This window comes from Acromyrmex echinatior, chromosome 17 (genome assembly GCF_024713525.1).
Source record: "Acromyrmex echinatior isolate Ae372 chromosome 17, ASM2471352v2, whole genome shotgun sequence".
Lineage (NCBI taxonomy): Eukaryota > Metazoa > Arthropoda > Insecta > Hymenoptera > Formicidae > Acromyrmex > Acromyrmex echinatior.
The window spans coordinates 3554597-3577440 of record NC_141868.1 but is presented as its reverse complement, the minus strand read 5'-3'; the positions used below and the strand labels follow the sequence as shown (position 1 = coordinate 3577440).

General features: G+C 33.2%; 4 protein-coding genes across 8 annotated transcripts; 2 read left to right on the top strand and 2 right to left on the bottom strand.

Annotated features, from left to right (window-relative positions):
* The first annotated feature begins 893 nt into the window (after nt 1-893).
* Prosbeta2 (Proteasome beta2 subunit) lies at nt 894-3569 on the top strand. Of its 2 annotated transcripts, none has more exons than XM_011061525.2 (5): nt 894-1014; nt 1141-1289; nt 1897-2076; nt 2160-2475; nt 3236-3569. In XM_011061525.2, exons 2-5 carry the CDS (start codon nt 1228-1230, stop codon nt 3509-3511), a joined length of 834 nt encoding a protein of 277 aa, XP_011059827.2. In that variant the 5' UTR covers nt 894-1014; nt 1141-1227; the 3' UTR covers nt 3512-3569. The 2 variants fall into 2 exon arrangements, with proteins under 2 accessions (XP_011059827.2, XP_011059826.2); XM_011061524.2 differs by having other exon boundaries at nt 895-1042.
* A 124-nt stretch (nt 3570-3693) lies between these two features.
* qua (villin like protein quail) lies at nt 3694-17375 on the bottom strand. 2 transcript variants are annotated; one of them, XM_011061527.2, is made up of 10 exons: nt 15688-17375; nt 12278-12370; nt 11352-11468; nt 10265-10605; nt 9013-9494; nt 6635-6918; nt 5938-6124; nt 5209-5457; nt 4718-5014; nt 3694-4058 (listed from the first exon to the last, which is right to left on the bottom strand). In XM_011061527.2, the coding sequence occupies exons 1-10, from the start codon at nt 15703-15705 to the stop codon at nt 3709-3711; spliced, it is 2418 nt and encodes an 805-aa protein (XP_011059829.2). In that variant the 5' UTR covers nt 15706-17375; the 3' UTR covers nt 3694-3708. The 2 variants fall into 2 exon arrangements, with proteins under 2 accessions (XP_011059829.2, XP_011059828.2); XM_011061526.2 differs by lacking the exon at nt 15688-17375 and having other exon boundaries at nt 12278-12893.
* Nucleotides 17246-19253, top strand: LOC147906838 (uncharacterized). The gene is made up of 4 exons (XM_087414985.1): nt 17246-17297; nt 17372-17475; nt 17891-18106; nt 18465-19253. The coding sequence occupies exons 1-4, from the start codon at nt 17261-17263 to the stop codon at nt 18615-18617; spliced, it is 510 nt and encodes a 169-aa protein (XP_087271111.1). The 5' UTR covers nt 17246-17260; the 3' UTR covers nt 18618-19253.
* On the bottom strand, nt 19114-22414 carry mEFTs (elongation factor Ts, mitochondrial). 3 transcript variants are annotated; one of them, XM_011061522.2, is made up of 4 exons: nt 22325-22414; nt 20622-20777; nt 20007-20538; nt 19114-19585 (listed from the first exon to the last, which is right to left on the bottom strand). In XM_011061522.2, exons 2-4 carry the CDS (start codon nt 20775-20777, stop codon nt 19362-19364), a joined length of 912 nt encoding a protein of 303 aa, XP_011059824.1. In that variant the 5' UTR covers nt 22325-22414; the 3' UTR covers nt 19114-19361. The 3 variants fall into 3 exon arrangements, with proteins under 3 accessions (XP_011059824.1, XP_011059825.1, XP_087271110.1); XM_011061523.2 differs by having other exon boundaries at nt 22231-22337; XM_087414984.1 differs by lacking the exon at nt 22325-22414 and adding an exon at nt 21792-22170.
* Nucleotides 22415-22844: the final 430 nt, after the last annotated feature.

Here is a 22844-nt window from a genome sequence, read left to right as displayed (position 1 = left end):
TTGCGTTTAAAATAAACAACCCGAGTAATATAAAAGCGTTTGGTTGATCAATTAGAAAAAAGAATTTTACAAAGTGACCAATCAAAAATTGCTTTAAAGCATTTGTAGCATCGCGTTGACCGTACCTCAAGTCTAAGTATATATTTTGCCCTATTTTATAATATTTCAATTGTTAAATAATTAAATTAAATTAAATTAAATTAAATTAAATTAAATTAAATTAAATTAAATAATTAAATATTATATATATATATATAATATTTAATTATTTAACAATTATATATATATATATATATATACACAGTAAAAAAATGTGTGTTAAATTTAACACATTTCACATATTTCAAACGGTCCACTTAAATTTTTATATCAATTTAACATAAAATGAATATGTTAGGAAATAACAAATATTATGTAAAAAATTAATACAAGAAGTGTAATATTTTGACACAATTTAAAAAGAAACTTTATGTTAAATTGACACATTTATAATGTTAAATTTAACTGAAAATAGCTATTTTTACATTTTTAATTTAGACAATGCCTCTAATCTGTGATATATTTAACATATGTAAGCATTTTGTATTCTTCTAAAATTAATCATATAGAATTTTTAAGTAGCAAATTAATTGATCTGATATATTCATATATCAATTAAAATTTTTAATTTATAAAGTATGTAAATCAGACCTACAATCAAAAATATTTTTCGTGGAAGTTACATAACGTTACTTTAGAAGAAGCTTGTGGAAAATTACTTTTTATTTTGATAACGCCTGATTCAAATAACCGCGGTAACATGCCGACATATGTTGTCACGTTCTTATTGGCTGTTAGAAATGAATTCCTTCTACCATTGCTGATGGCACTAATCGTAATCGAAACTCGAAGTATCGAACAGTATCGAGTGATGACTACTGTGTACTGTATAGTGGAGTAGATTATTTCGATTATAGCTGTATCATTTTTGACAGTTATTTCACCATCGTCTACCGACGTGATCGTTTTTGGAAAGTAAGATCAGCTTCAAACGTGCAACTGAGTTTGTATTGCTTTTTTAGACTTTCGCATTCCTCATATTGTTTTTTGTTACTCATATAAGTACTGCGGATACTTAATGCTCAGTTCCAATCTGTCTAGTTGGCGGAGTCAATAAAAAAAAGAAGATGATAGCTTTTTAATAGTTTTGTAATTTTGACTGTCGATATTTGATACACAAAACGAATCATGAGTTCACTTCTTGTACCAGAAATCTCGCCGCCAGGTTTTTCTTTCGACCTCTGCCAAAGGTAAAAACTTTATCTTGTTTCACAAATTTATAACTCTGATAGCTATTCTAACCTAAAATGCATACTGCTGTGTCATAATACAGCAATATTTTATAAAACGATAAAATAAAGTTTTTATCATATACCATATAATATTAGTAATCACCGTTCTTGTGAATAAAAAAACGATTTTTTCAAAATTATAAAATGAGAAATTTTAGAATATTGCAAAATTTATATTTACGAAAAATTAGAAGACAAGATATAGATTTTTTTTGGTATTTTTGAAGTGTTCTAATTTATATAAAAATTCTGAGGAAAAAGTTTACTAGAGGACACACATACTTTCTATAATTTTTTAATATTGTAAATAATGTGCTAATTATAATTTTTAATTAATATAAGTTAAATTGATCGGCAACTTCCATGCTTACTTAGTTTAAAAAAGTTCTATAAAGCAATTGTCAAGATTTTGTTTTTATTACATTAATATGCATCTAAGAAGTATATTTATTATTTTAAATTACAAATTTTATATATTTCATATATTTAACATTTAATATATATATTTAATAGTTATTTGATTTGAAGCATATTGATCCCACTAATCTTTATTTATTTTGCACAGGAATACTTTCTTGGTCAAAAAAGGCTTTGACACTCCAAAAGTCAAGAAAACAGGTACCACAATCGCAGGTGTGGTATATAAGGATGGCGTTATTCTCGGTGGTGATACACGAGCAACTGAGGATACTATTGTAGCTGATAAATACAGCTTGAAGATCCATTATCTCGCTCCTAATATGTAGTAAGTTACATAGCATCCTTTCTTTATACAAAATTAATTTTACGAAAAATGCATTAAGAGAAATGTAAATTATTTATTTTTAGCTGTTGCGGAGCTGGTACAGCTGCCGACACTGAAATGACTACAGAAATGATAGCTAGCCAATTGGAACTACATCGTCTGAATACTGGCCGTGTTGTGCCTGTGTGCACTGCCAACACATTGATAAAACAAATGCTATTCCGCTACCAGGGCCACATTGGTGCTGCTCTTATCCTGGGAGGTTTTGATCTGGATGGACCTCAGCTGTATTGCATTTATCCTCACGGTTCAACCGAAAAGCTGAAATATACCACTATGGGATCTGGCTCGCTGGCTGCTATGTCGGTACTCGAGAGCACGTGGAAGTCTGATATGTCGGTATGGAGTTTTTAATCGTACAGTCGAGTACCTAGATTTATTAGATTTGAAATAATCACTACTGTTTTCAAGATGTATTGAGAATGTACAGTTTCTACAAAAAGTGATTGAAATTAGAAGATATTCTCCATATAAAAATGAATGTTATGTACACGTGAAATAGTTCAGTGAGGTCAATATTTATATTTAACAATATAATTTATGATTTAAATAAAAAATTTTTTGTTATGTCTTAATTATATGTACAAAAATATATCTACTTATTAAAATAATTGTTGATTCAGGCTCTCTACATAATCGCTAAATTTTTTGTCTTTTAAGTATAAAAAGATATCTAATTTTTGTAATTTTTTTTTTAATACCTGCAATACATTTATAAAATTTGGAATTCAAAGAAAACTGAGTATCCCAAAAAATTTGACAAATCTAAAGTCTAAAATAATATTTATTTTAGATATAACTTTATGTGAACGGTGACAAAATTTTATTGATTACAAAATTTATTGATTTGTGTATTGATCTTAATATATGTATTTATATTTATATGTGTATCAATTAATTTATATATATATATATATATATATATATATATATGTATATATATATATATATATATATATATGTATATGTAATATGTATATGTATATATATTTTTATATTAAATAATATAAATAATATAAATATATATATATATATTAAAAGTATTTCTTATATTAAAATCTTCATGTTCTTGAATTGAGAAAACGAATTGAATTTTTAGGAAGAAGAAGCGAAGAAATTGGTGGCGGACGCCATTCGTGCAGGTGTCTTCAACGATCTTGCGTCAGGATCCAACGTAGATCTCTGCATCATTCGCAAGAACAATGTCGAGTATTTGCGGCCATATGATACTGCCAGCGTAAAGGGCGTGCGGCAGATCAGCTATCGTTACAAGCCCGGTACTACATCGGTGCTCACAAAGACTATACAGCCAATCATTGTGGAGGAGGAGACGGTGCGCACAATCGAATCTGAAGTGATGGACACGTCTGCATAAAACTCTATTAACTAATCTAGCGTTCTATATGTGTTAATAAATACATTTTTCCAAACAATGAGACTTAACAGTTGAAAATCAGTTCGATCTTGTGATAAAAACATTGTGTAAGGATAAATGTATGATTTCTAAATTCTGGTTCCGTAAAGAGGAGGGACAATATTTGAATTGGAATCGAAGTTAAAAGAAGAACATCATTAGAAGAGTCCAGCAGTTTGTTTGAGACGTTGTCTCTTCCATGTCGGTAGTTTTTCGAATTCCGCGGGTTCCATTTTGAAGATTGCAATGAAATTGTCATAAGTCAGGTGCATTTCTTTGCGTCTAACGTCCACACCGGCCGGCAAATTATCCGGTTCACTTTTCAGCATTGAGGGCGGGTACTTGATGTAATTGTCGAAGTCTGTGGTGGCCTTCGAGGTCGTCTGTATCCTTGCCGATTGATCTCTATCCTCCAGCAGAGTGCAGAAGATTTCGAACGGTTTGTAATCCCTTAGCTGATTATGATTCCAATTGTCAAACAGTCCGATAAATGTAGCTGGCTCCAAACCTAAGAAACGATGAAAATAAAAATATAGACAAAATGTAAAAAAAAAATACATAAAGATTAAAAAATTTTTGCGATAGAAAGGACTGATAAATAATAAATCTATAAAAGATATTAGCCAAATTAAGCTATTACTAAAAAAAATGTTTCCTCTGATTTTTTAATAAACTTTTAATATGTTGTCTAGGCCCTTCGTATAAATTCAATTATTCTTTTTTCGAAGCGAATATTGAAACTATAAGACAAAAACAATTTTTTAAAATAAAAATTGAATATTTCTAAGAGTACTTTATAATAAGAATTTTAAAAATTGTTTTTATTTTTTATTAACATTTTTTTTTACCGTTATTAAAATAATTTGAAATAGTTTCATTTAAATCAATTTTATTTGAAACATTTTTTTTTTCATCTTTTATAGTTTCGACGAATTCGCTTCAAAAGAAATTTGAGTATTTTACCTTCTAAAAATATAAGCACGTAAAAAAATATGTGTATCTTATTTTGGTTTAGACTACAATGTATTAAAAATTCAAAATCGGAGGTAGATACTTTCCTGTATTTCCTTGTTAAATTTTTATCACTTACAAATTGTTGGCTCGACAAATACGTCATCGATCGTGAAGGGATCTTTTCGAACTGATTGTGTGTTGTCTGGAACTCACCTTGTTTGATCACGGAAATGGTCGTGTTGCGATTTCGACTTGCGGGATGAGTGTAGAGATACACAGTCGCATCCTCGACGCACTCTTGCAGCGTCCTCGGGCTGGAGAACTTGCCTATCCATATCCAGATCACGCTGCCAGCATCCAGCAACCAAACAGCTTCCGGTATTAGAGAGTTCTGTCGGAATCCAAGGATCTGCTCGCCCACAAAGAGGCCATTCTCGGTTCGGCATTGAAACAGGTGTTTGTCTAACTCCTCCCCGACTTCTTCAGTCTCCGTGCTGTAGGCACCTACTCCTGAGGAGGATAAATCATCATAACGTCTGTGATAATAAATGTGATCTTAGAAAAACATCTCAGACAACAAAAAATGTCTAAAATCGGATCATAAGACATTTTTTATGTCTAAAAGTCGACTTAAAGACGTCTTATGTCAATTTTAGACTTTGTGTTTGGGATTTCGAGATGTTCTATTTTTTCGTTCGGTTTACCTCCAAGCTCGGCCCAGAAGTCGTCACTTTCTTTACCCTCAGTGATGAGAGGCGCGTTTCTAGGCGCGAGACGTCGCGACGTTTGTCTCGCGTCGCCAGTGCTCTTGCCACCGCACCAGACGATCGGAGCGCTGGAGAAAAGGATGAATACCGCACTGGAGTCCAGGCTACTTGCTCGTAATGGGCGTTCCACAGCTTTTGAAGTGTACGGCGTCGAGCCGAACACTCTAACCAGATATTTTTTTGGCGCTGCAAACCGAGAATCTTTATTATAAAAAATAGAGAAATTCGAATCCTATGTTCTCTTTAAGATGCATGTTTTTCAAATTTTTTTCATGTAAATTTAAGTATTCTATTTTTTCTTTCCATAATATACAAACTTTTTTGATATTTTAATTGCGGTATAATGTATAAATGGATGCAAACAAACAATTCCAAACGCAATTGAATCAATCTATCAAGTCGGAGCTTTAATTCTTTATTCATATTTCGGTTCAAATTAGAATTCTCTTCAGTCAAAGAAAAAGATGAAAGATTCTTAAAAGTTAAAAGTTTTTGTTAAAAATTTTATATTCGTATGTTATTATTTTTGATATTTTATTGATATTATTCATTATTTTTGATTATCGATATTATTTTATATATATATATATATATATATACATATATATATTTTTTAAAAATTATTTCTTTAAACTTTTATTTAATCGAATAATAGGGACACCTTACGCGAATTACGATGACGTCCGGCGAGTATTTTAAGCTTCCCATCGTAGATCTGCAAGAGATGAGGCGGTTCTCTGCCTTGGACCGCCTTCACCAACTGCGCGTTCGTCTCTTCAGATAGACGGCAAGCCACCGTTAAAGCAGCATCTCGATCCATTTTAATCGAGTGGACGCCTTCCCAGCAGTAAACCTGAAGAAGAGCGATATAATCGTTAAAATTTTTTACAGTAATTAGCCATGAAATGAATGTCATGTTGATAAAAAAATTTTTAGAACTTCTATATAAATTTTAAAATTTTTGTATAATTTCATAATTCTGTAAAAAATTTTTCAGATTTTTCTATACAAATTGAAACACTTCAAAAATACTGAGATAAGTTCGTATTTTTCCTAAAATTTTTTATAAAATTTTTTATAAATTCTAAATAGTCTTAAAGTTTTGTAATTTCGAAAAGAGAAAATCTGAAGAATTCTTAAATATTTTTTCAGAAACCTTCATAAATTTTAAACATGAACAATTCTTAAAAATGTGAGATACGTATGCTGAATTTGTTTCCCTAAGGACTTTAATATTTCGCGTAAAATTGTGTAGACTAAAAGAAAAAGCTGTCTCATCCTTTTCAATATTTTTTCAATATTTTTGATTTATTTCCGCATAAAAATTTTTATTTTTGCCTATACAGAAGAAAGCTCCACGTACAATATTTCTACACCTTCGTCCCTGTCCGTACTTGTACAGCATCACGTAGCAGGTTTCCGCGTAATAGATGCCCTTATCATCCTCCACCTGGACCATGCCCTCTTTTAGTTCGACCCTCCACAAAGTTCGTTCGCCAGACCCGTCGTCCACCAGCTGACACTCGGCCGCCATCCTGGGCCTCTCGTTCATGTAATCAGGCTCGAAACTCACCGGCAAAGTCAATGGCCTCATCTTTGAAGGTTCCCAGCCCCTCAACAGTGCCTTCATTTCCGCTGGTTCGTGACCTTTGATTTGTTTTATTCATTTTATTTCTTGTTTGTTACATATTATTATTACGATTTAAAAAAACCTAAAAATTCTCAAGGCTTAAGCCCAGTTTCTGTCAGTTTATTTCAATCATTTTATTTTTATTTCAATCATCCGCGTAATTAATTTCTATTTTTAAATACGTCTATCGTTTTTTTGGCTGCTGAGTTTTTTTATATTTATTTACATTTATTCTCGACCTTTTGTCATTCATACCTTTTGAGTGTATGATGTCTATAGACGTCATTGAATTAATAGTTTCCTTTTATAAATATTATTAAAATTATGCGAAAATTATTTCTTAGTTTTTCAAGGGTTTCAAATTTCGAATAAAAATTTTTTAAAATTTATTTTTTAAAAAAATTAATATAGTAGGATTTATATTTTTAAAAACTTATTTTAAATAACTGAAATAAAAATTTTATATAAAATAAATGATACACTTTCTTTTATATTGTATAATATTTTTTGAAATGTGTGTGTTAAAATATATTTTAAACATATAAAAAAAGGAAGCATGAAACCATAGCACTGGATGTTGTTTGTGAAATTTAATTATTCATTACATTAATAAAAAATAAGTAAAAAAGGAAAAAGGGCTACGAGCCTAAAACATAAATTGACAAACTGTATAAGTAGTTAAAAAAATTTTTTGAAATAAAACTATGTCATAAAATTGAAAACGTAAAATATAATTTGACAATCAGAAGGTGAACAAAACAAACGTTTCGATCCTAGTTGGATCATTTTCAATGTGACAAATAAATTAGTGTGACAAAATAAATTAACAACGGTAATTAACAATAGAGTTATAACGTAGATAAAAACATAAGAAATCAAGTAAAATTCGCATTCAGACGCAAATTAACTATAAAGCTCGCTCCATTTGAAATTGAGAGGAAATCAAACAAACGATTAGTTGACAAAAATGTGCTCCTCCGAACCGTATGTGTGTATAAGGACGAACATGTTTCTATTAGCAAGTATAAATTGTAATAATAAATTAACGGTAGAAGTAAATAAAAATAATAAGAATAATAAGAAAAGTACAAATCGAGTCGCAAACAGTAAAAAGAAAAGTATAAATAAGTCGTAAATAATAAGTCAAAATTAAAAGAAAGAGGCAAAAATTATCTTTGATATTATAAGACAAGCACATAAGAAGAAAAGAGTAAATTGCCGACATGCATTGTATATGTATGATGAGTTTAGAACAAATAAATTTATAATAAATACCTTATGTGTGTGTCGAAATGATATATTATATATTAGGCAATGCGATTGGAATCGAAATTGATCGTCTCTCTAAGAAGCTAAGATATAAAGTACGACATATAAAGACAAGAAGGTTGAAATGGAAAACTAGAAAGGGAAGGGAGAAAAAAATAATAAGAAGGAAAGAATAAAGTGGAAGGGAGAGAAAGTAGGGAGAGAAGAGAAGGATAGGGAAGGGAAAGCAATCAAGAGGGAGAAAGAGACTGGATGATCTGTGAATAAGTATCGGGTAAAGATTCGGTATCGTTTTGTCTATAATAGTAAAAAGAAAAGTACAAATAAGTCGTAAATAATAAGTCAAAATTAAAAGAAAGAGGCAAAAATTATCTTTGATATTATAAGACAAGCACATAAGAAAAAAAGAATAAATTGCCGACATGCATTGTATATGTATGATAGACAAAACGATACCATTTCGGCCATAATCTGGCCATTTTCAGTAAAATCACAAATATTAGTAAAACGCAGAATTACATATATCTGACATTAAATTCAGCCGTCGTATAATGTAACTATGTATAATCAGCGGCTTTAATAATATAAGGGTAGAATAAGAGTATAATTCAGAACCTCGAAAACTTTAATATATAATTGTGATTTCTATTTATTTATTTTTATTTATTTATTCTTAATATATAAATTCTTATCTATATAAATATATGAAAATAATTTATACATTTTAAACTCACTTTTGCATTTTGAGATCCCACACTCAAGGAGTTAAGAAATTTGTAAACAATACTGTGTACCTCCGAAAGAGATTCATCTATCACACGATAAAACAAATTCAACTCTACCTTCCGTTGTCCTGGCCACCGGTACGCCGTCACTGTAATCCTTCTTCTTGATGAAACCCCGTGCATTTCTCACGGCCTCCAATCTTTCCCGCGCATTGACATCACGGCCGACCCAGGCCCAGACGCCAGCTTCGCCTCGGTCCACCAGGTACACAGAACCGGAAGTCAGATCGTCGCGTAGAATCGGGCCGGATTTGAGTTCGGCGACCTTGTACTTGCCCGACTGCTCGCTGCACTTGTAGAGCTTGATGGGATTCGGAGGATTGACGCGGTGCTGGCGATCGGGCGCCACTATCCTTGCCGAGGGATCGAGCACGCTGCTGAAGAGCTCCCTGTCGTTGGCCGGCAGGGTCTGCTCGTAACCATCTTCGATTACTACCACACGGCCGTTGTTATTCTCCTTCCGGGACTCCAAGAGACTGGCAGCGTGGCGTTTGTGCAAGGGATCTGACAAAGATCCGAGCCACAGGAAGACAACACCCCTACGAACGAAAGAAGAGTATTTTTTAATTGTATTTTTGTACAAAGTATATATAGTACAGATATTAAAGAAATTGCAGGATTTTTATTATTTCATTTGCGAAACTAATAGAAAAAAAATGATATTATAATTGCTGAATTAAGGAAAATAGAAAATAGGGAAGAAATTATGTTGGGAGCACCGATAAGAATTTATGTTGCGCAAAAGCATAGCTGAGAATTAAATTTCACTAAATTGAATTGTTATTATCAATTGTGATTTTTGTTTTATTAATAAATTAATTAGTTTTAATTAAAATAATATTGTTACTATAATTTTTTTTAGTGTATTAATTATTACTTAGGTATTATTTATATTTAATATTATTTATTTTATTTTATTAAGTATAAAATTTGCCAAAGATTAAAAAAATTATTATATTTTAAGATTAAAAGCAAAAAATTAAATTATACTATAAAATAAAAAAAAAGAGAGAGGAGATGATTACACGAGAATTTTCTAAGTTTCTAAATAGCGGAAGATCAGACAGGAAATTGAAATTGTTTCTAAAATATCCATTCCAAGTAAATCATAAAGTTTATAGATAATATAAATTATACCTCATATAAACGCTAAAAAGGAACGGATCTATTATTATTCATTGTCAGTTCTCGGAAGGCATATATATTTTTTGCAGGCGGAAACTTTCACCAGTGGATTACGACATCATCCGGCAATTACGCAAAATTATTCGCGTCACGTAGTACGCGATTGCCCTGAACTGTCACGCACTTTGAACGGACATCCACCAGGATAACGTCCCGGCAGCTGAAGTGTTCCCAGTGGACTCTCTTCAGCTCGGTCAGGATCGGCACAGCCACTCCAGAGACACGGTGCAGGGTGCAGTCGGGTGGTTCGTGATGCAGATTCTCGACGACCAGCCGCTGCCGGAAGTAGGCGAGGAACCGCGGGCTCTCGCGACCCTGCGCCTCGCGCGTCAGGATCATCGCCGACGTCTGCGAGTCGAGCTCGGCGGCGCGGAGCGCCGCGGCGCCGGACACCGTCGAGTCGCAATTGACGCCGATCCAGAAATGGATGGCGCGCATCACTGAGATATCCTTCAGATCCTTGATCTATCAAAAGGATAGAACCGTTCCTTTATTTTCTCTTAGAGAAATTTAATACTGGCTAATTTATTATATATTTAAAGGCGATAATTAATTATTTATTTGGATATACTCTAAATACACTGAACAACTCCTAATACTTAAAATAAAGCAATTAATTATTGTCTTTAATTAGTATTAAATTGATTAGTATTAGATTTCTTTCAAAAGTGACCCAAAAATTAAGTTACCCAGAAAATGAGAGAAACTATTTTTTCAATTTGACAAATAGTTATTGACTAATTGAATAATATTGGCAAAAAGAATATATATTTTTAACATGGTCAAATATCATTTCGTTATTTTTATTACGCAATCCTTAAAAAACACTCTTTCTGAATTATGAAGATTTTAACAATTCTTTTTAAGTTAAATTAATTTATTTTTGATTATTAAGAATAATTTATTTAACTCAATTATGATATAATGACTTGGATATTTATCCTTTAATGCTGAGTTTTTTAAACGCGATTTCTCTTTTTTTGCAAGTACCATAATTTTCTAATGAAGTTTTCCTTGTACATTACAGTCGCGTGCGCGAGAAATTTCATTTTCTTTGCGGAGGAGTGTTTCAATGGCAAACTTGAAGAGTTACAAATTGAAGAAAAATTATACTCTGGGATCCAGGGCGTGGATTTTGTTAGGCAAAGCGGTGCTCACGCTTTCATATTTTTCTCATAATGACGTAACACAATTGAAGTAAAAGTATATACCGGCATGCCCGGATAAGGAAGTGCACCGTCCTTTGCGGACACGGCATACACAATGTACGCTGACTCGGAGAGGAAGAGGCCCATGTTGTTGCTGCTTACGACCGTAGCGCGTAGACCCTGTTTAAAAGTGAATACGTAATACCAAATGAGGCGAAACGAATCGTAAATGCGATATGAAACAATAATTATATCTAAGACTGATATTCATAGTCGGTTTTTATTTTAAGATCGCCTTAAGAAATGTCTTAAGATATTATAGAACCTTTTGATTGGTTCAAGACATCTTAAAATTGTATGTATTTAAGACTTAAATATGTAAGATCCTGTGTTGGCTCACATCGGCATTACTTATCTTGTTAGATTTAATCACTGAGTCTATTTCAGTTATTAATTTTGGTTTTGAATATAAAAATCGACTATGAATACCAGTCTGTGAATAAAGCCATCAGTTCTTATATTTAAGGCCAATGTCTTAAGTATAGTATTCGCGAGAAAAAAAATGTTATATATATTATATATAAAATATGTCAATTTTTTTTATATAATTGTATATCATTTTATGTAATGATACATGAAACATTTTTTCCCGGATCAATATGTCACGAACTAATCAAAAGGCCGTATCTTAAGCACCTTAAAATATATACTATATTAAGTAGTCTTGAAATAAGAACGAGCTGTGAATATCGCTCTAAGACTAATTAGAGTAAATAAGTACTAAGAAATAACCCGGGAAAAAATGTTATATATATAGATATATTTTATATAATTATATATAATTTTATATAATTATACATAATTATGTATGTGAAACATTTTTTCCCGGGAAATAAGTTATAAATAATAATTAATTAGTTCAATATCTTAGCATTATAGTTATTCGTCGCATTATAGTTAAGATTGTAATTATCTTTGTTAATAACTACCTCGATTCTCCAGATTCGAAAGATGCTGCTGTTCTTCGGAATGTTCCTGAAGACTTCGCCTCCGGAATCATCGCTGCGACAGCTCCTGTCGTCCTGCGGGACGGTATTTAAAATTTCAGGGTACAGCACAGTCGTCATATTCGTCCACAATAAATAACAAGATTGTTTAAAAATTCCCCTCCTCTCGACGATTCGAAGTTTTTCTAGTTGCACTTTATTTCTCACGTTAAAAAAATAATATTACACCGCAAAATGACGAATAAGTCGACGTGTGTTGAGACGAGACTCTCGCGAGACAGTGGTATCCAGCGATCGCGTGTCGAGAATGAGGAGTCAAAGCACTCAAATGAGTTCTCGCCGCGGAAAATTGCTGGAACTCGAAAATGGATTCTAAGGCCGTCCGATAGGCGCACGCGTGCGGTAATTAATGGTAATTAATTCCGGCGTGCGCGAAAGCATCGTCGGATGTAACATTCGCGAGCCGAGGAGTTTTGCAACGAACGCGCTCGCGAGTGAACTGAAAACTGGGATACCAGAGCTCGAGAGAATCTTCGCCTCTCAGGTACACTCGAGTATGTGTTCGACGCATCACACGCAGGCTTGGCCGGAAGAGCGTTTAGCACATTAAAGAAGGTTGCCTTAATTTAGCTTTCCATATTTATTAATATATGTATAATCTTAATTTAGCTTTCCATATTTGTTAATATATATAATAATAGTTCGATTTGATTTATATTATTGTTCGATTAATCGGAAAGCTATACACAAGTTTATCAATTCCATTTATTTTGTTAATTATTCTAGTTAATTAATTGTTTGGGTGGAAATGCGAATCCTTCGATAAAATTGCTATTTATTAGAATTATTAGAAGAATGTCTAAGGAACTTCGGAACTCTGCCAGATAATTTATTCTTATACAACGCTTTTATAGACGTTTGTGTGAACAAAATAATCATTTTGCACAAATTACGAAGAATATGCATTTCTGTTTATTTATTTAGTTGATTATTTTAATTTATTCATAATTAATTAACCCTTTGATGATCGAAGCTTTCTAACAAAGCAACTTGAAGAAGACCTTGTTTTCTAAGGATTTTCGGGATCGCTGAATTCAATTCTGCTGTCAGAACTTTTTAATTAAAATTCTAACAAAATAATCTGATTATCGTATAACTCGATTTTTAGATTCTTATTATAAGGGTTATATCCTTTCATCTACAAAGAGTTAATTAACAATATATAAATAAAAGAGCAAAAAAGCCACACGTCGGATGTCATATATTTAAAAATTCATCGAGTGTTAACATAAATAAACATAAAGATAAACATAACGAAATTTATCTTGAAAATCAAGACAAGAAATGCTCTTTAAGACAAGAAATCTTGTCTTGATGAAACACTAAATGTCTGAATTGATTTTTCCAGTTCTTTCCGACGCTTCTATGACAATTTTAGACGACATTTGTGCCATCAAAGCGGACGTTTCGGACAGATTCCAAGAGGAACGATTTTTCGAAAGACTTCCCATCGCGACCCGCATTTGTCATTGTTCATTCTCAGGAAAATGAGCGGCTTTTGTGCCGCTGGCTTTCGACCCAAGTTGATTGACCTGTAACCACATCGAATCCCAGTAAGACGGGATCCCATTATGTCGCTGCCGACCGCCGTCGCATTGTGCTGGTCTCGTTCCGCCGGCGTGTGTGCGTGCGTGCGTGCGTGCGTGCACGAGCGTGTACCGCGATTCATTCATCCACGAGGCCCGCGCACCTCGCATTCGCCTCACGCACGCACGCACGTACGCACGCACACGCGCGGCTCGAGCATCATCCGCGACGATCATCGCCTGCGGTGCGACAGGGCAGGAAGTCGTAACTGTCGCCCACATCTCTCTGCACGGGAATCGCGGCAAAAGGTGAGAATTCGCAGTCGCTCGACCGCGAACAGTCTCTCTCTCGTAGGAGAGAATGACTCGTTTTTTTTCTCTTAGCCATTCGTTCGTTCAATGGCGGTGTAACAGGTGATGTGAAGGCTGCGGAATTGAGAAATAGAATTTTGGTATTGACATTTCCTTTTTTTATTTCCTTTTTAATTCTCAACCGTGGGTCTATTTTCCATTCAATCAATCTCTCTAAAATCTTTGAAGTGGAAAATCTAATATTTCACTTTCAAAAATTGATAATTGAGCCACTCTTTTTTAACACTGACTCAATTGTCATTCTTTGTCATTCTCTAGAATTAGATTCAAAGATTTTATGATGAAATAGATAGAAATGGTAAACAATTTTATTTTCTTTATGCATCCGCAAAGTTGAATTATTTTTGTTAAAATATACATTTGTTACAGTATTAATTCTTTTTTATACGAGTTATAAAGAACTATCATTTGAATTCCTTAAATTTCTTATTTAAATTAATTAGTGCCTTTTAATTAATGTAAATTGTTCTACTTTATTTAAGGGATGTCTGTGCTGTATAGGGTTTTAGTCACATCAGTAACTGTTAATTTTGGCGTCAGCTCCGGAGGATTAATTAAAGATTCGACCTATTCGAAGGTACTCGACGATTTATCTACTAACTAAAGAATTAAATACAAAGGTCGGTTAATTGATTCACTATCATTCCTTCCGGCAAAAGTTTTATATTTGTGGTTTTCTTCCTTGCATTTTCTTTTGTGTATATTTTGTAGAAACTTTATTTTTGTCGAATAATTTTTTCAGAAAGTTGACGTTAGAAATATTAACAGATTTTATATAGAAATATATTATTCAGATGAAGAACATACTTCGTGCTTCTTTTCTTTGCCTTTTTTTTCGGTGAATCGATTTATCATTATTTCTCCAAATAGGCAAAATTATATTTATGGCTTCCCACTTGCATTTTTTGTGTTTGTTTTATGTAGAAACACTATTTTTGTCAATTAATTTTTTCAGAAATTTAAAATAACAAAATTTAAATTAACAGATTTTGTCTTAAAAGTAACTAAAATTGGGTATAATTTGATATTATGAGTTTAATCCTCTCTCACAGTTTCGTCCTCTCTCACAGAAATCTACTGGTTAATTAATTACTGAAAGACAGTAATTAAATACTCATTTGGAATATTAAAAGTACCGAACAATAGTGCTTTTAATACTCAAAATAAGTAATTAATTACTATCATACTTTCAGTATTGGCCAGTAGATTTCTCCCTTATAAAAATTTAATATTGGCCAATTAATCACTTATTTTCAATACTAAAAGTACTCTTAACAATACCTTTAATAAAATAAATCCTTAATTGGCCAGTACTAGCATTAAATTTCTGAGGGCTGTAAGGAGTTCGAAAATCTAAAACCAAAGATTCTAAAAACACCTCCGTGCGATCGTAGAGATCTGAGAGCGATTCGCGAACGGAATGATCTCACTCACCCGCCTGGGGAAGTCCATTGTTCTGCGACGTCTCGAAGAACCCGGGGCCCATTTAAACCGCCTCTACCACGCGGACTGCGGAAAGGGATACGCGCGAAGAAGCAGGACGCGCGAGCTCCGTTCGCGTATGATGCGCGGCGGCTAACTGTACACTGCGAAACAACTGATATTCCCCGAGCTGAAAACGAGACCGTATCGGTGCGATGCCGTACAGCCGAGTGTCCGGAAATGGGCCCCGGAACTCCGGCCGGCCAGCCGTGACCGGCAACGGCAGGCGGCCCGGGACGAGGTGCGCGGCCTCATGAATACGTATATATAATACGTGAGCGCGAGCGCGTGTCAGGCCCCGTTGAGATCCTGGCATCCCGCTGCCGTGAGGCACAACGCACACACGTGCACACCTGTTCCGAGGTCCGCTGCCTTTCCAACGTTACCTCGCCACGGATAGATAGATCACGGCGGTTTATTACACGTCCTAGAACACGTAATAGGCCCCTCGCGCCCGTTCCGCTCCTACGTGCGTTAAACCCGCTTCTCGTAAGAATGCAGGAAGCTGGGATAGATCTTGGCAGAATCAATGGGAATCGGATAAGAAACTGTAATCGTGATTGGACAGAGATAGAGGAAGTTGAACAAAAAATGTGTAGAGACAAAGATTTCAAGCAAAAAGAAATCGTTACATTAAATAAGATTCATAAAAGCCACTTGATGGAATTCTATAAAAGTTATATGTATTTGTAAAAGTTAAATACAGACGTTTAGATTCCTTTGTTCGTCTTCAATATAGGGTTAACAAAATAATGAGAATTATTACATGTTGAATGTTACACGCAGATATCAAAATTGATAAAATGTTTGGTGCGTTATTAAGGTGTACATATTTAAACGAAATATGTACTTTTATGGTTTTTAATGATTTTTTATAACCGTGTATTTATAAGTTTTTGAAAAATCTAATATTTTGGAAATATTAGACCCCAATAAATTTAGAGGAGTCGTTTAATTCCCTAAATTTTAAATTGGACTGATATAAAAAATACGGATCTTTTAGAATTTTAGTGGATGTGTTGAAAAATACAGTCTCAAGAATAAATATATGTAAAATTGGAATGAACTCTTTTGTTACTTTTTTTATAGAATTGAAGTTGTTACTTAAGTTACGAAAGATTAAAGTTGCACAAAAGCTTTACAATTATCATATAATATAAATAACGTAACAATATACGTATATAGTTAATAGTTAACGTATATTTTTTTTTAACAGAAGAAGATATAAAAAATAATACTCACTTTTTAAAATTTGATATCGCATTATATACGTACAAGACGTAAATATAGATACATATTATTCTTTGTACTATTCTGTCTAATCTCAGCACAGGAGAGAGTCTCTTTTAATCCAGCATCGAGTTTCCTGAAGCCATATAAATTCAGTTCGATCCGGTCCTTGAAACAAAGTGCGCTCGCTGCGCATTTTTCCCTGACAGCTCGAAGGCGGCAAGCGAGGGATGCGAGTCTCGTCGACAAATGTCAGAGGGCTGCCTCCGTCTTACCACCCTTCGACGGCGCGAGGATGGATTGGCGAAACGAGGAATCGGATCAATCGAGCGGTACATCGAGGTAGAGAGACGCTCGTTGTGAACCTCCTTGTAACATACAACGTGCACTTTCTCTTTCCGGACAGTCGAGAACTTGAAGTGGGATGAGAACGATCATCCCGCGGAGAGGACGAAGGATGCTGTCGCTGCTGCAGTTCTGGATCATAACGTTTGCTCCGAAGGAGTTCAGGTTTATTGAAATTAAACATATTCATAAATCAAATTTCTAAAAGCAATTTAATTCTATCTATAACGATTTCATTTAATTATTGTTATTTAGTTTCGATTTTTTAATTAAACCAATTTTATTTTTTACTTTACTTCAATTTTAAATTAAAACGGCCGTACAGATAAATTTTCAATGAATTGACAAATATAAAAAATTTATATAATATATATAATAATGAATTAAGAATTAAAAAATAATAAATATTACATATTATAAATTCTGTACTGGAAAATTAATAAATTAGTAAATATAATTTTTAATTAATTCTTTTGAAATTACGAGCTAATGTACAGTTTTTGTTTTTAATTTTATATCTATCCAAATTAAACACTTTAATATGAAAATAATTGCGTTTTCTTGATGAAACTTTATTTAGGTTGAAATTGGGACTTGCAAGGATATTGGAAATTTCACATCCGCTTTGGAGAGTCTGGAACTTGAGACGACGAATCATTCAGGCTTCAGAACAAATTACATGCAGACGGATTACTTCAATGATTCCGAGCAGGAGGAAACTGTTCCAGTTTTCAAGACGAGAGAAAAATCTACCTTCGAATTGGTAATCCAGGGACCAGAAATCTTAATTTTCCAGGTATGAATACCTTTATTTATTCATAATTTATCCATATCTTGATCTTTCAGAAAACAGATTGATTTTTCAAAATCAATCAAAAAAACTCAATGTTTATGTAAAAATATATTGTCAGAGATATTCAAAAAGAATTAAATAAGTTATTCTCAAGAATATTAAAAAGGTATAGTATATATAATAATGTATAATAAAAAAAATATACAGAACAAGAATTTAAAGTAGTTTTGTATGTTTAATTTTTTATATATAGATTTATTTATTTATTATACATATATTTAATTTAAAAAGCGTATTGTACAGAAAAGAATTAAAAATTAAGGTTCATAGGAAAGGATTGAGAAAAGGATTTATCCTGCAGGGCACTAGGCATTCCCCTGCGGATATCGCACCCTATTGGAAGAAGGATTCTCGGATGTGGCTGTGGAAATCGGTCCGGCTTGCGAGGAAGCTAAAAAGTATCAAAGCAAAGGCTACTCCTGCAAGCACTTTGTATCGCGAGGATCTTTCATAGCGTATATTTTTATCTAACTGTACATACAAATTTTCGAATCGTAATTTTATTTTTTTATATTTCATTTCATTTTAATATTCAAACAATCTCGTGTGAGATGTTCTTTCATTTTTATCGAACCAATCAAATAATAAAAAATAAACATTAAAGGAAACATAAGAAAAACACAAGAAAAAAATATTCATATTTTTGATTTTGGTATAATAATTTAATTCTTTATGATCGTAATGAATCTTAAAATTTGATACAGCAAAAAACATTTTTGTACTTGTATCAAAAGCTTGTTAAAATATTTTTATGTTAAACTTTTAACATATTCAAATGTTAATTTAATATATTACTGTTAATTTTATTCAAGAGATAATTTTTACATAATATTTATATCTCTCTATCTCTTGTGAGTAAATATTTAGGTAAATCACGAAATATGTTAAATTTAATACAAATTTGAAATTTTCTGTGCACGTTAAAAGATTTAATGAAATAATGTTTCAAATTTTACGCTAGACTATCATCGATTTTATTACAGTAATGCGATATACTACACATAATGGCAAAGTTGAGAGTGACATTAATCTATCACTTTTTTTATAAACGTTTGTTCTTAAAGGTATATAAACAATTTAAGAATTTGTATTCACATTCTCTGTCCTTCTTCGATTTCATAATTAAAGTAATATCGTGAAAATTAATATTAATGATAGACAATAAGAAATCAGATATTTACGGACATTGAAATTGACATCAGCCGCAAGTCTGAGCACTCTTTAGTGGCGACTTCTCGTCAAGTTCTTCACCGATCTCAAAACGCGCGAAGTCGACGATTTCAGCTTGCGCTTCCGCTAACAATTGCTGCACAGAAAGACTAGGATCGAGCAGAAATTCCTGATAGATCATGCACTGCTCCTCGTCCATATTATTGTGCGGCTCATCCACCCGCGGGTTACCGATTTTCTGCGGGTCCATGCCTACAAAGAAACAATGTGAATGTCGTCCTTTATTTTTCCAATCTAATTATTCAAAGTGCAGTCCATTTAACGCTACAAATACTTCGAAGTTTGATTGACCAATCAGAAGAAAGAATTTTACTAACTGATCAATAAAAAAATGTTTCAAAGCGTTTATAGTAGGCCTGTCCAATTTGAGCTCCGGAGCCAAAACCCAAAACCATTAACGCAAAAAGGTTCAATTCATAAGATTTCAGAGTAAAGATTTCAGACTAAAGTATTGATAAGCGTCACTCAGATGCGTATCAATACTTTACAGTCTCCGAAATTTTATCCACATTGAATTTTTTTGCTTTGATGGCCTTGCATTTTGGTTCTGGAGCTCAAATTGGACAGGTCTGATTTAGCATTAAGATATATCTCTGTGACAAATGAAACCTACCAATGATATGCTGGCAGAGCTGTGTGCCCAACATATTATCGTTTTCCTCGCACTTAATGGCTACAAGGGCGCCGTATTTGCCGAAGGATATAGGTATGGGATTCATCGGTGCCGGATGTGTGCAGCCGAACAGTGTCACGTCCGGTGATCGTACGCTGATGGCGAGAGCGCGCCTCAGACTGATATTCTCGCCTACGTTGCCGATAGTTAAGGCGGAATGGTCGCTCAGAGACTTGCCATCTGCGGCTGGCAGGTCTTTGAGACTGTCTGCATGGAAAATAATTCGTTGTACTTCGTTCTGAACGTCCTGGGATTTTGCATGGTTCAATACAGCGGAGATCACTGTCTCTGCGAGACTGTGGAACTTTTTGTTCCGTGCGACGAAGTCAGTCTCGCAGTTAATCTCGGTCAGTGCGGCATGATTCCCATCTACTGTCACCGTGATCAGTCCTTGACTGGTGTTGCGGTCTTTCAGCTTGGCTGCCTGGGTCCAGCCGTGCTGCTGCGCCTGTTCTTTCAACCAATTCTCAGCCTGGAGTAAGGAAAAACTAAGAGATTCCGTCGTAAGTCAATTAGAGTCGCAGAACGCATGCTTAAGCAATCGTAGAGCCTTACCTTATTCAAATCATTCTCGTGCAATTCCAGAGCTTTTTTGCAGTTTGCAAATGTGTAACCAGTCTTCTTGCGCAGTTTAGCTAGCAGAGATTTGTTTGTGGCCTGCCAGAGCAGGCCATTTGTGTGAATCAGGCGGAATATCTGAGCCGGAATCATCTACAAAATATATTAAATTAATGCCAATTTCTGAGGTAATAAATAATTTATTATCAATAAAATGTGTTAATTTAATTTTCTTAATGTTACATCCACTAATTATATGGAAAATTGGATTCTGATAAAATAAATTAGTTTCCATGTATGTTGTAATTCATAATATGATGAACAAAAGATGTCAAACATAAATAATGAATCAATAATGGATAGCTTTTTAGCTATCCATTATTGAATCATTATTTATGTTTGACATCTTTCGTTTTATTAGCTTTTTAGCTATGATGTATCAAAGGATCTCTTAATCAAGATAAATTTTATATCTTTAATACATCATAGCTCAAAAATTATCCATTATTGATATCTATCTATGATCATTTTTTGTTCATCACATTGCAGTTATATTCCTACATTTATAAGCACATTTATCCAAGTATTATAAGCACATTTTAACCAAGAGATGTTTTCTGAATGTCCTCAGAATATTTAAAAGATATAGGGACATCTTTAGGATGTTCCTTGCAGATTTATGCTATGTGATTATATAGTGTATTGTGTTCAGTAACAAAAGCAGCTTTGTATTGTTATAAAATTTCTTTAATATAATTGGTCTTGTTCTCAGTGTTCCTTATTCAAACGTATTACCAATCATATTGCAGAATCTTAAAACTTATAAAGCTGTTTTTCTGTTGAACGTAGAGATTTAATTATCCATATGATTATACATGCGGAGTTTTATGGATTATCCTTATTAAGATACACCTGGTATTCATTTTCTTTTCTATACAAGTTACGAGTTTGAACTTTTTGAAATTAATTAGTACCTTTTAACTAATATAAACTAAATGGGCATCACAGATCTAATAGTAAATGTATTATAGATTTTGATATCAGCTCCGAAGGATTAAACAGGAAATATAACTTATAATATGATAAACAAAAGATCATCATAGATATATTATCAATAATGGATAGTTTTTGAGTTATGTCAATCAAAGATGTAAAATTTATTCTCACAGAGATCCTTTGATACGACCAATTCCGTTTGATACAAATGCTGAGTATAGGAAAGAAAATGTGTCACGTAGGAAAAATCAGATCATGTAAATTCTCGAGGAAATCGCGAGGTCACATCGTGACATTTCGCGTCGTTCTGGGTCTCAGGTTATCACGACAATCGAGACGCAGGTGGTTCCTGAAACATAACCTAAAAGAGAGAATCGGAATTGCAGGATTGGAATTGCTTCTCATTGAAGGGGAGACAGGAAAGAGATGCAAATGCGAGGACTGTCTTCGCTCGCCGATTTCGCGGGATTCGTTAACTCTGCCGAATCGATCGACTACGTTGCCTAGAAACTGCGATCGAGGATGTAGTTTGAGAATTTTCAGATGCGCATGAATGACACGAGGATACGCGTGGCTCGCACAAATGCGGATCAATTTGGCTGTTAATTACGTGAGACGCTAGTCTGCGAATATTCGTGGCAGATCGAGTTGATTTCGCAAATCTAGAACTATTTCGCGGCGATTCAGCGGTACAAAACACTCACCGTGTTTGAAGGTTAGAATACACCACAAATCCGTAATCATTTCTCCATCAAGAGGGCGTTTTCGAGGCCCCTGTCCCCTTTTAGTACTTGGTGAAAATTTTTCATATAATATTTCAGAATTTTTATATAAATTTTAGAATTTTTCAAAATTTTTTAATCTTTAAGAAAATTTCTGAGATTTTTTTATACAAATATTGGAATACTTTTCAGAAATGCCGAGAAAGTACATTTCTTTTTTAATTTTTCATGTATATAAATCTTGAAATATTTTATTTCTAAAAGTTCTCATCCTATAATTTCTCTGTAATATTATAAAATTTGAAAAAGTTTAAGATATTTTTTCAGAAATTTTATAGAATAAGAAATTTTAAAAATCTTAGAGTATTTTAGAATTTATACATAAAAAAAGATATAAACTTTTCTAATATCTCTGAAAAGTGTTCTAATTTGTATAAACATTTTGAGAAAAATTTTCACCAGACATGCTGTCTAAATTTTGTAGAAATATCAATGTAAATAT

What these genes read in the sequence shown, in the direction of transcription:
- Prosbeta2 (XM_011061525.2), top strand. Translation starts at nt 1,228, where the DNA reads ATGAGTTCACTTCTTGTACCAGAAATCTCGCCGCCAGGTTTTTCTTTC. An exon ending in TCTTTCGACCTCTGCCAAAG is followed by an intron (nt 1,290 to 1,896) that starts GTAAAAACTTTA and finishes TATTTTGCACAG; the next exon opens with GAATACTTTCTTGGTCAAAA. An exon ending in CGTGGAAGTCTGATATGTCG is followed by an intron (nt 2,476 to 3,235) that starts GTATGGAGTTTT and finishes TTGAATTTTTAG; the next exon opens with GAAGAAGAAGCGAAGAAATT.
- qua (XM_011061526.2), bottom strand. Translation starts at nt 12,415, where the DNA reads ATGACGACTGTGCTGTACCCTGAAATTTTAAATACCGTCCCGCAGGAC. An exon ending in TTCGAATCTGGAGAATCGAG is followed by an intron (nt 11,469 to 12,277) that starts GTAGTTATTAAC and finishes ACTTTTAAACAG; the next exon opens with GGTCTACGCGCTACGGTCGT. An exon ending in GGTGGCCAGGACAACGGAAG is followed by an intron (nt 6,919 to 9,012) that starts GTAGAGTTGAAT and finishes AACAAATCAAAG; the next exon opens with GTCACGAACCAGCGGAAATG.
- LOC147906838 (XM_087414985.1), top strand. Translation starts at nt 17,261, where the DNA reads ATGGATTGGCGAAACGAGGAATCGGATCAATCGAGCG. An exon ending in GGAATCGGATCAATCGAGCG is followed by an intron (nt 17,298 to 17,371) that starts GTACATCGAGGT and finishes CTTTCCGGACAG; the next exon opens with TCGAGAACTTGAAGTGGGAT. An exon ending in CAGAAATCTTAATTTTCCAG is followed by an intron (nt 18,107 to 18,464) that starts GTATGAATACCT and finishes TTTATCCTGCAG; the next exon opens with GGCACTAGGCATTCCCCTGC.
- mEFTs (XM_011061522.2), bottom strand. Translation starts at nt 20,777, where the DNA reads ATGATTCCGGCTCAGATATTCCGCCTGATTCACACAAATGGCCTGCTC. An exon ending in ACGAGAATGATTTGAATAAG is followed by an intron (nt 20,539 to 20,621) that starts GTAAGGCTCTAC and finishes TCCTTACTCCAG; the next exon opens with GCTGAGAATTGGTTGAAAGA. An exon ending in GCTCTGCCAGCATATCATTG is followed by an intron (nt 19,586 to 20,006) that starts GTAGGTTTCATT and finishes GTTTCTTTGTAG; the next exon opens with GCATGGACCCGCAGAAAATC.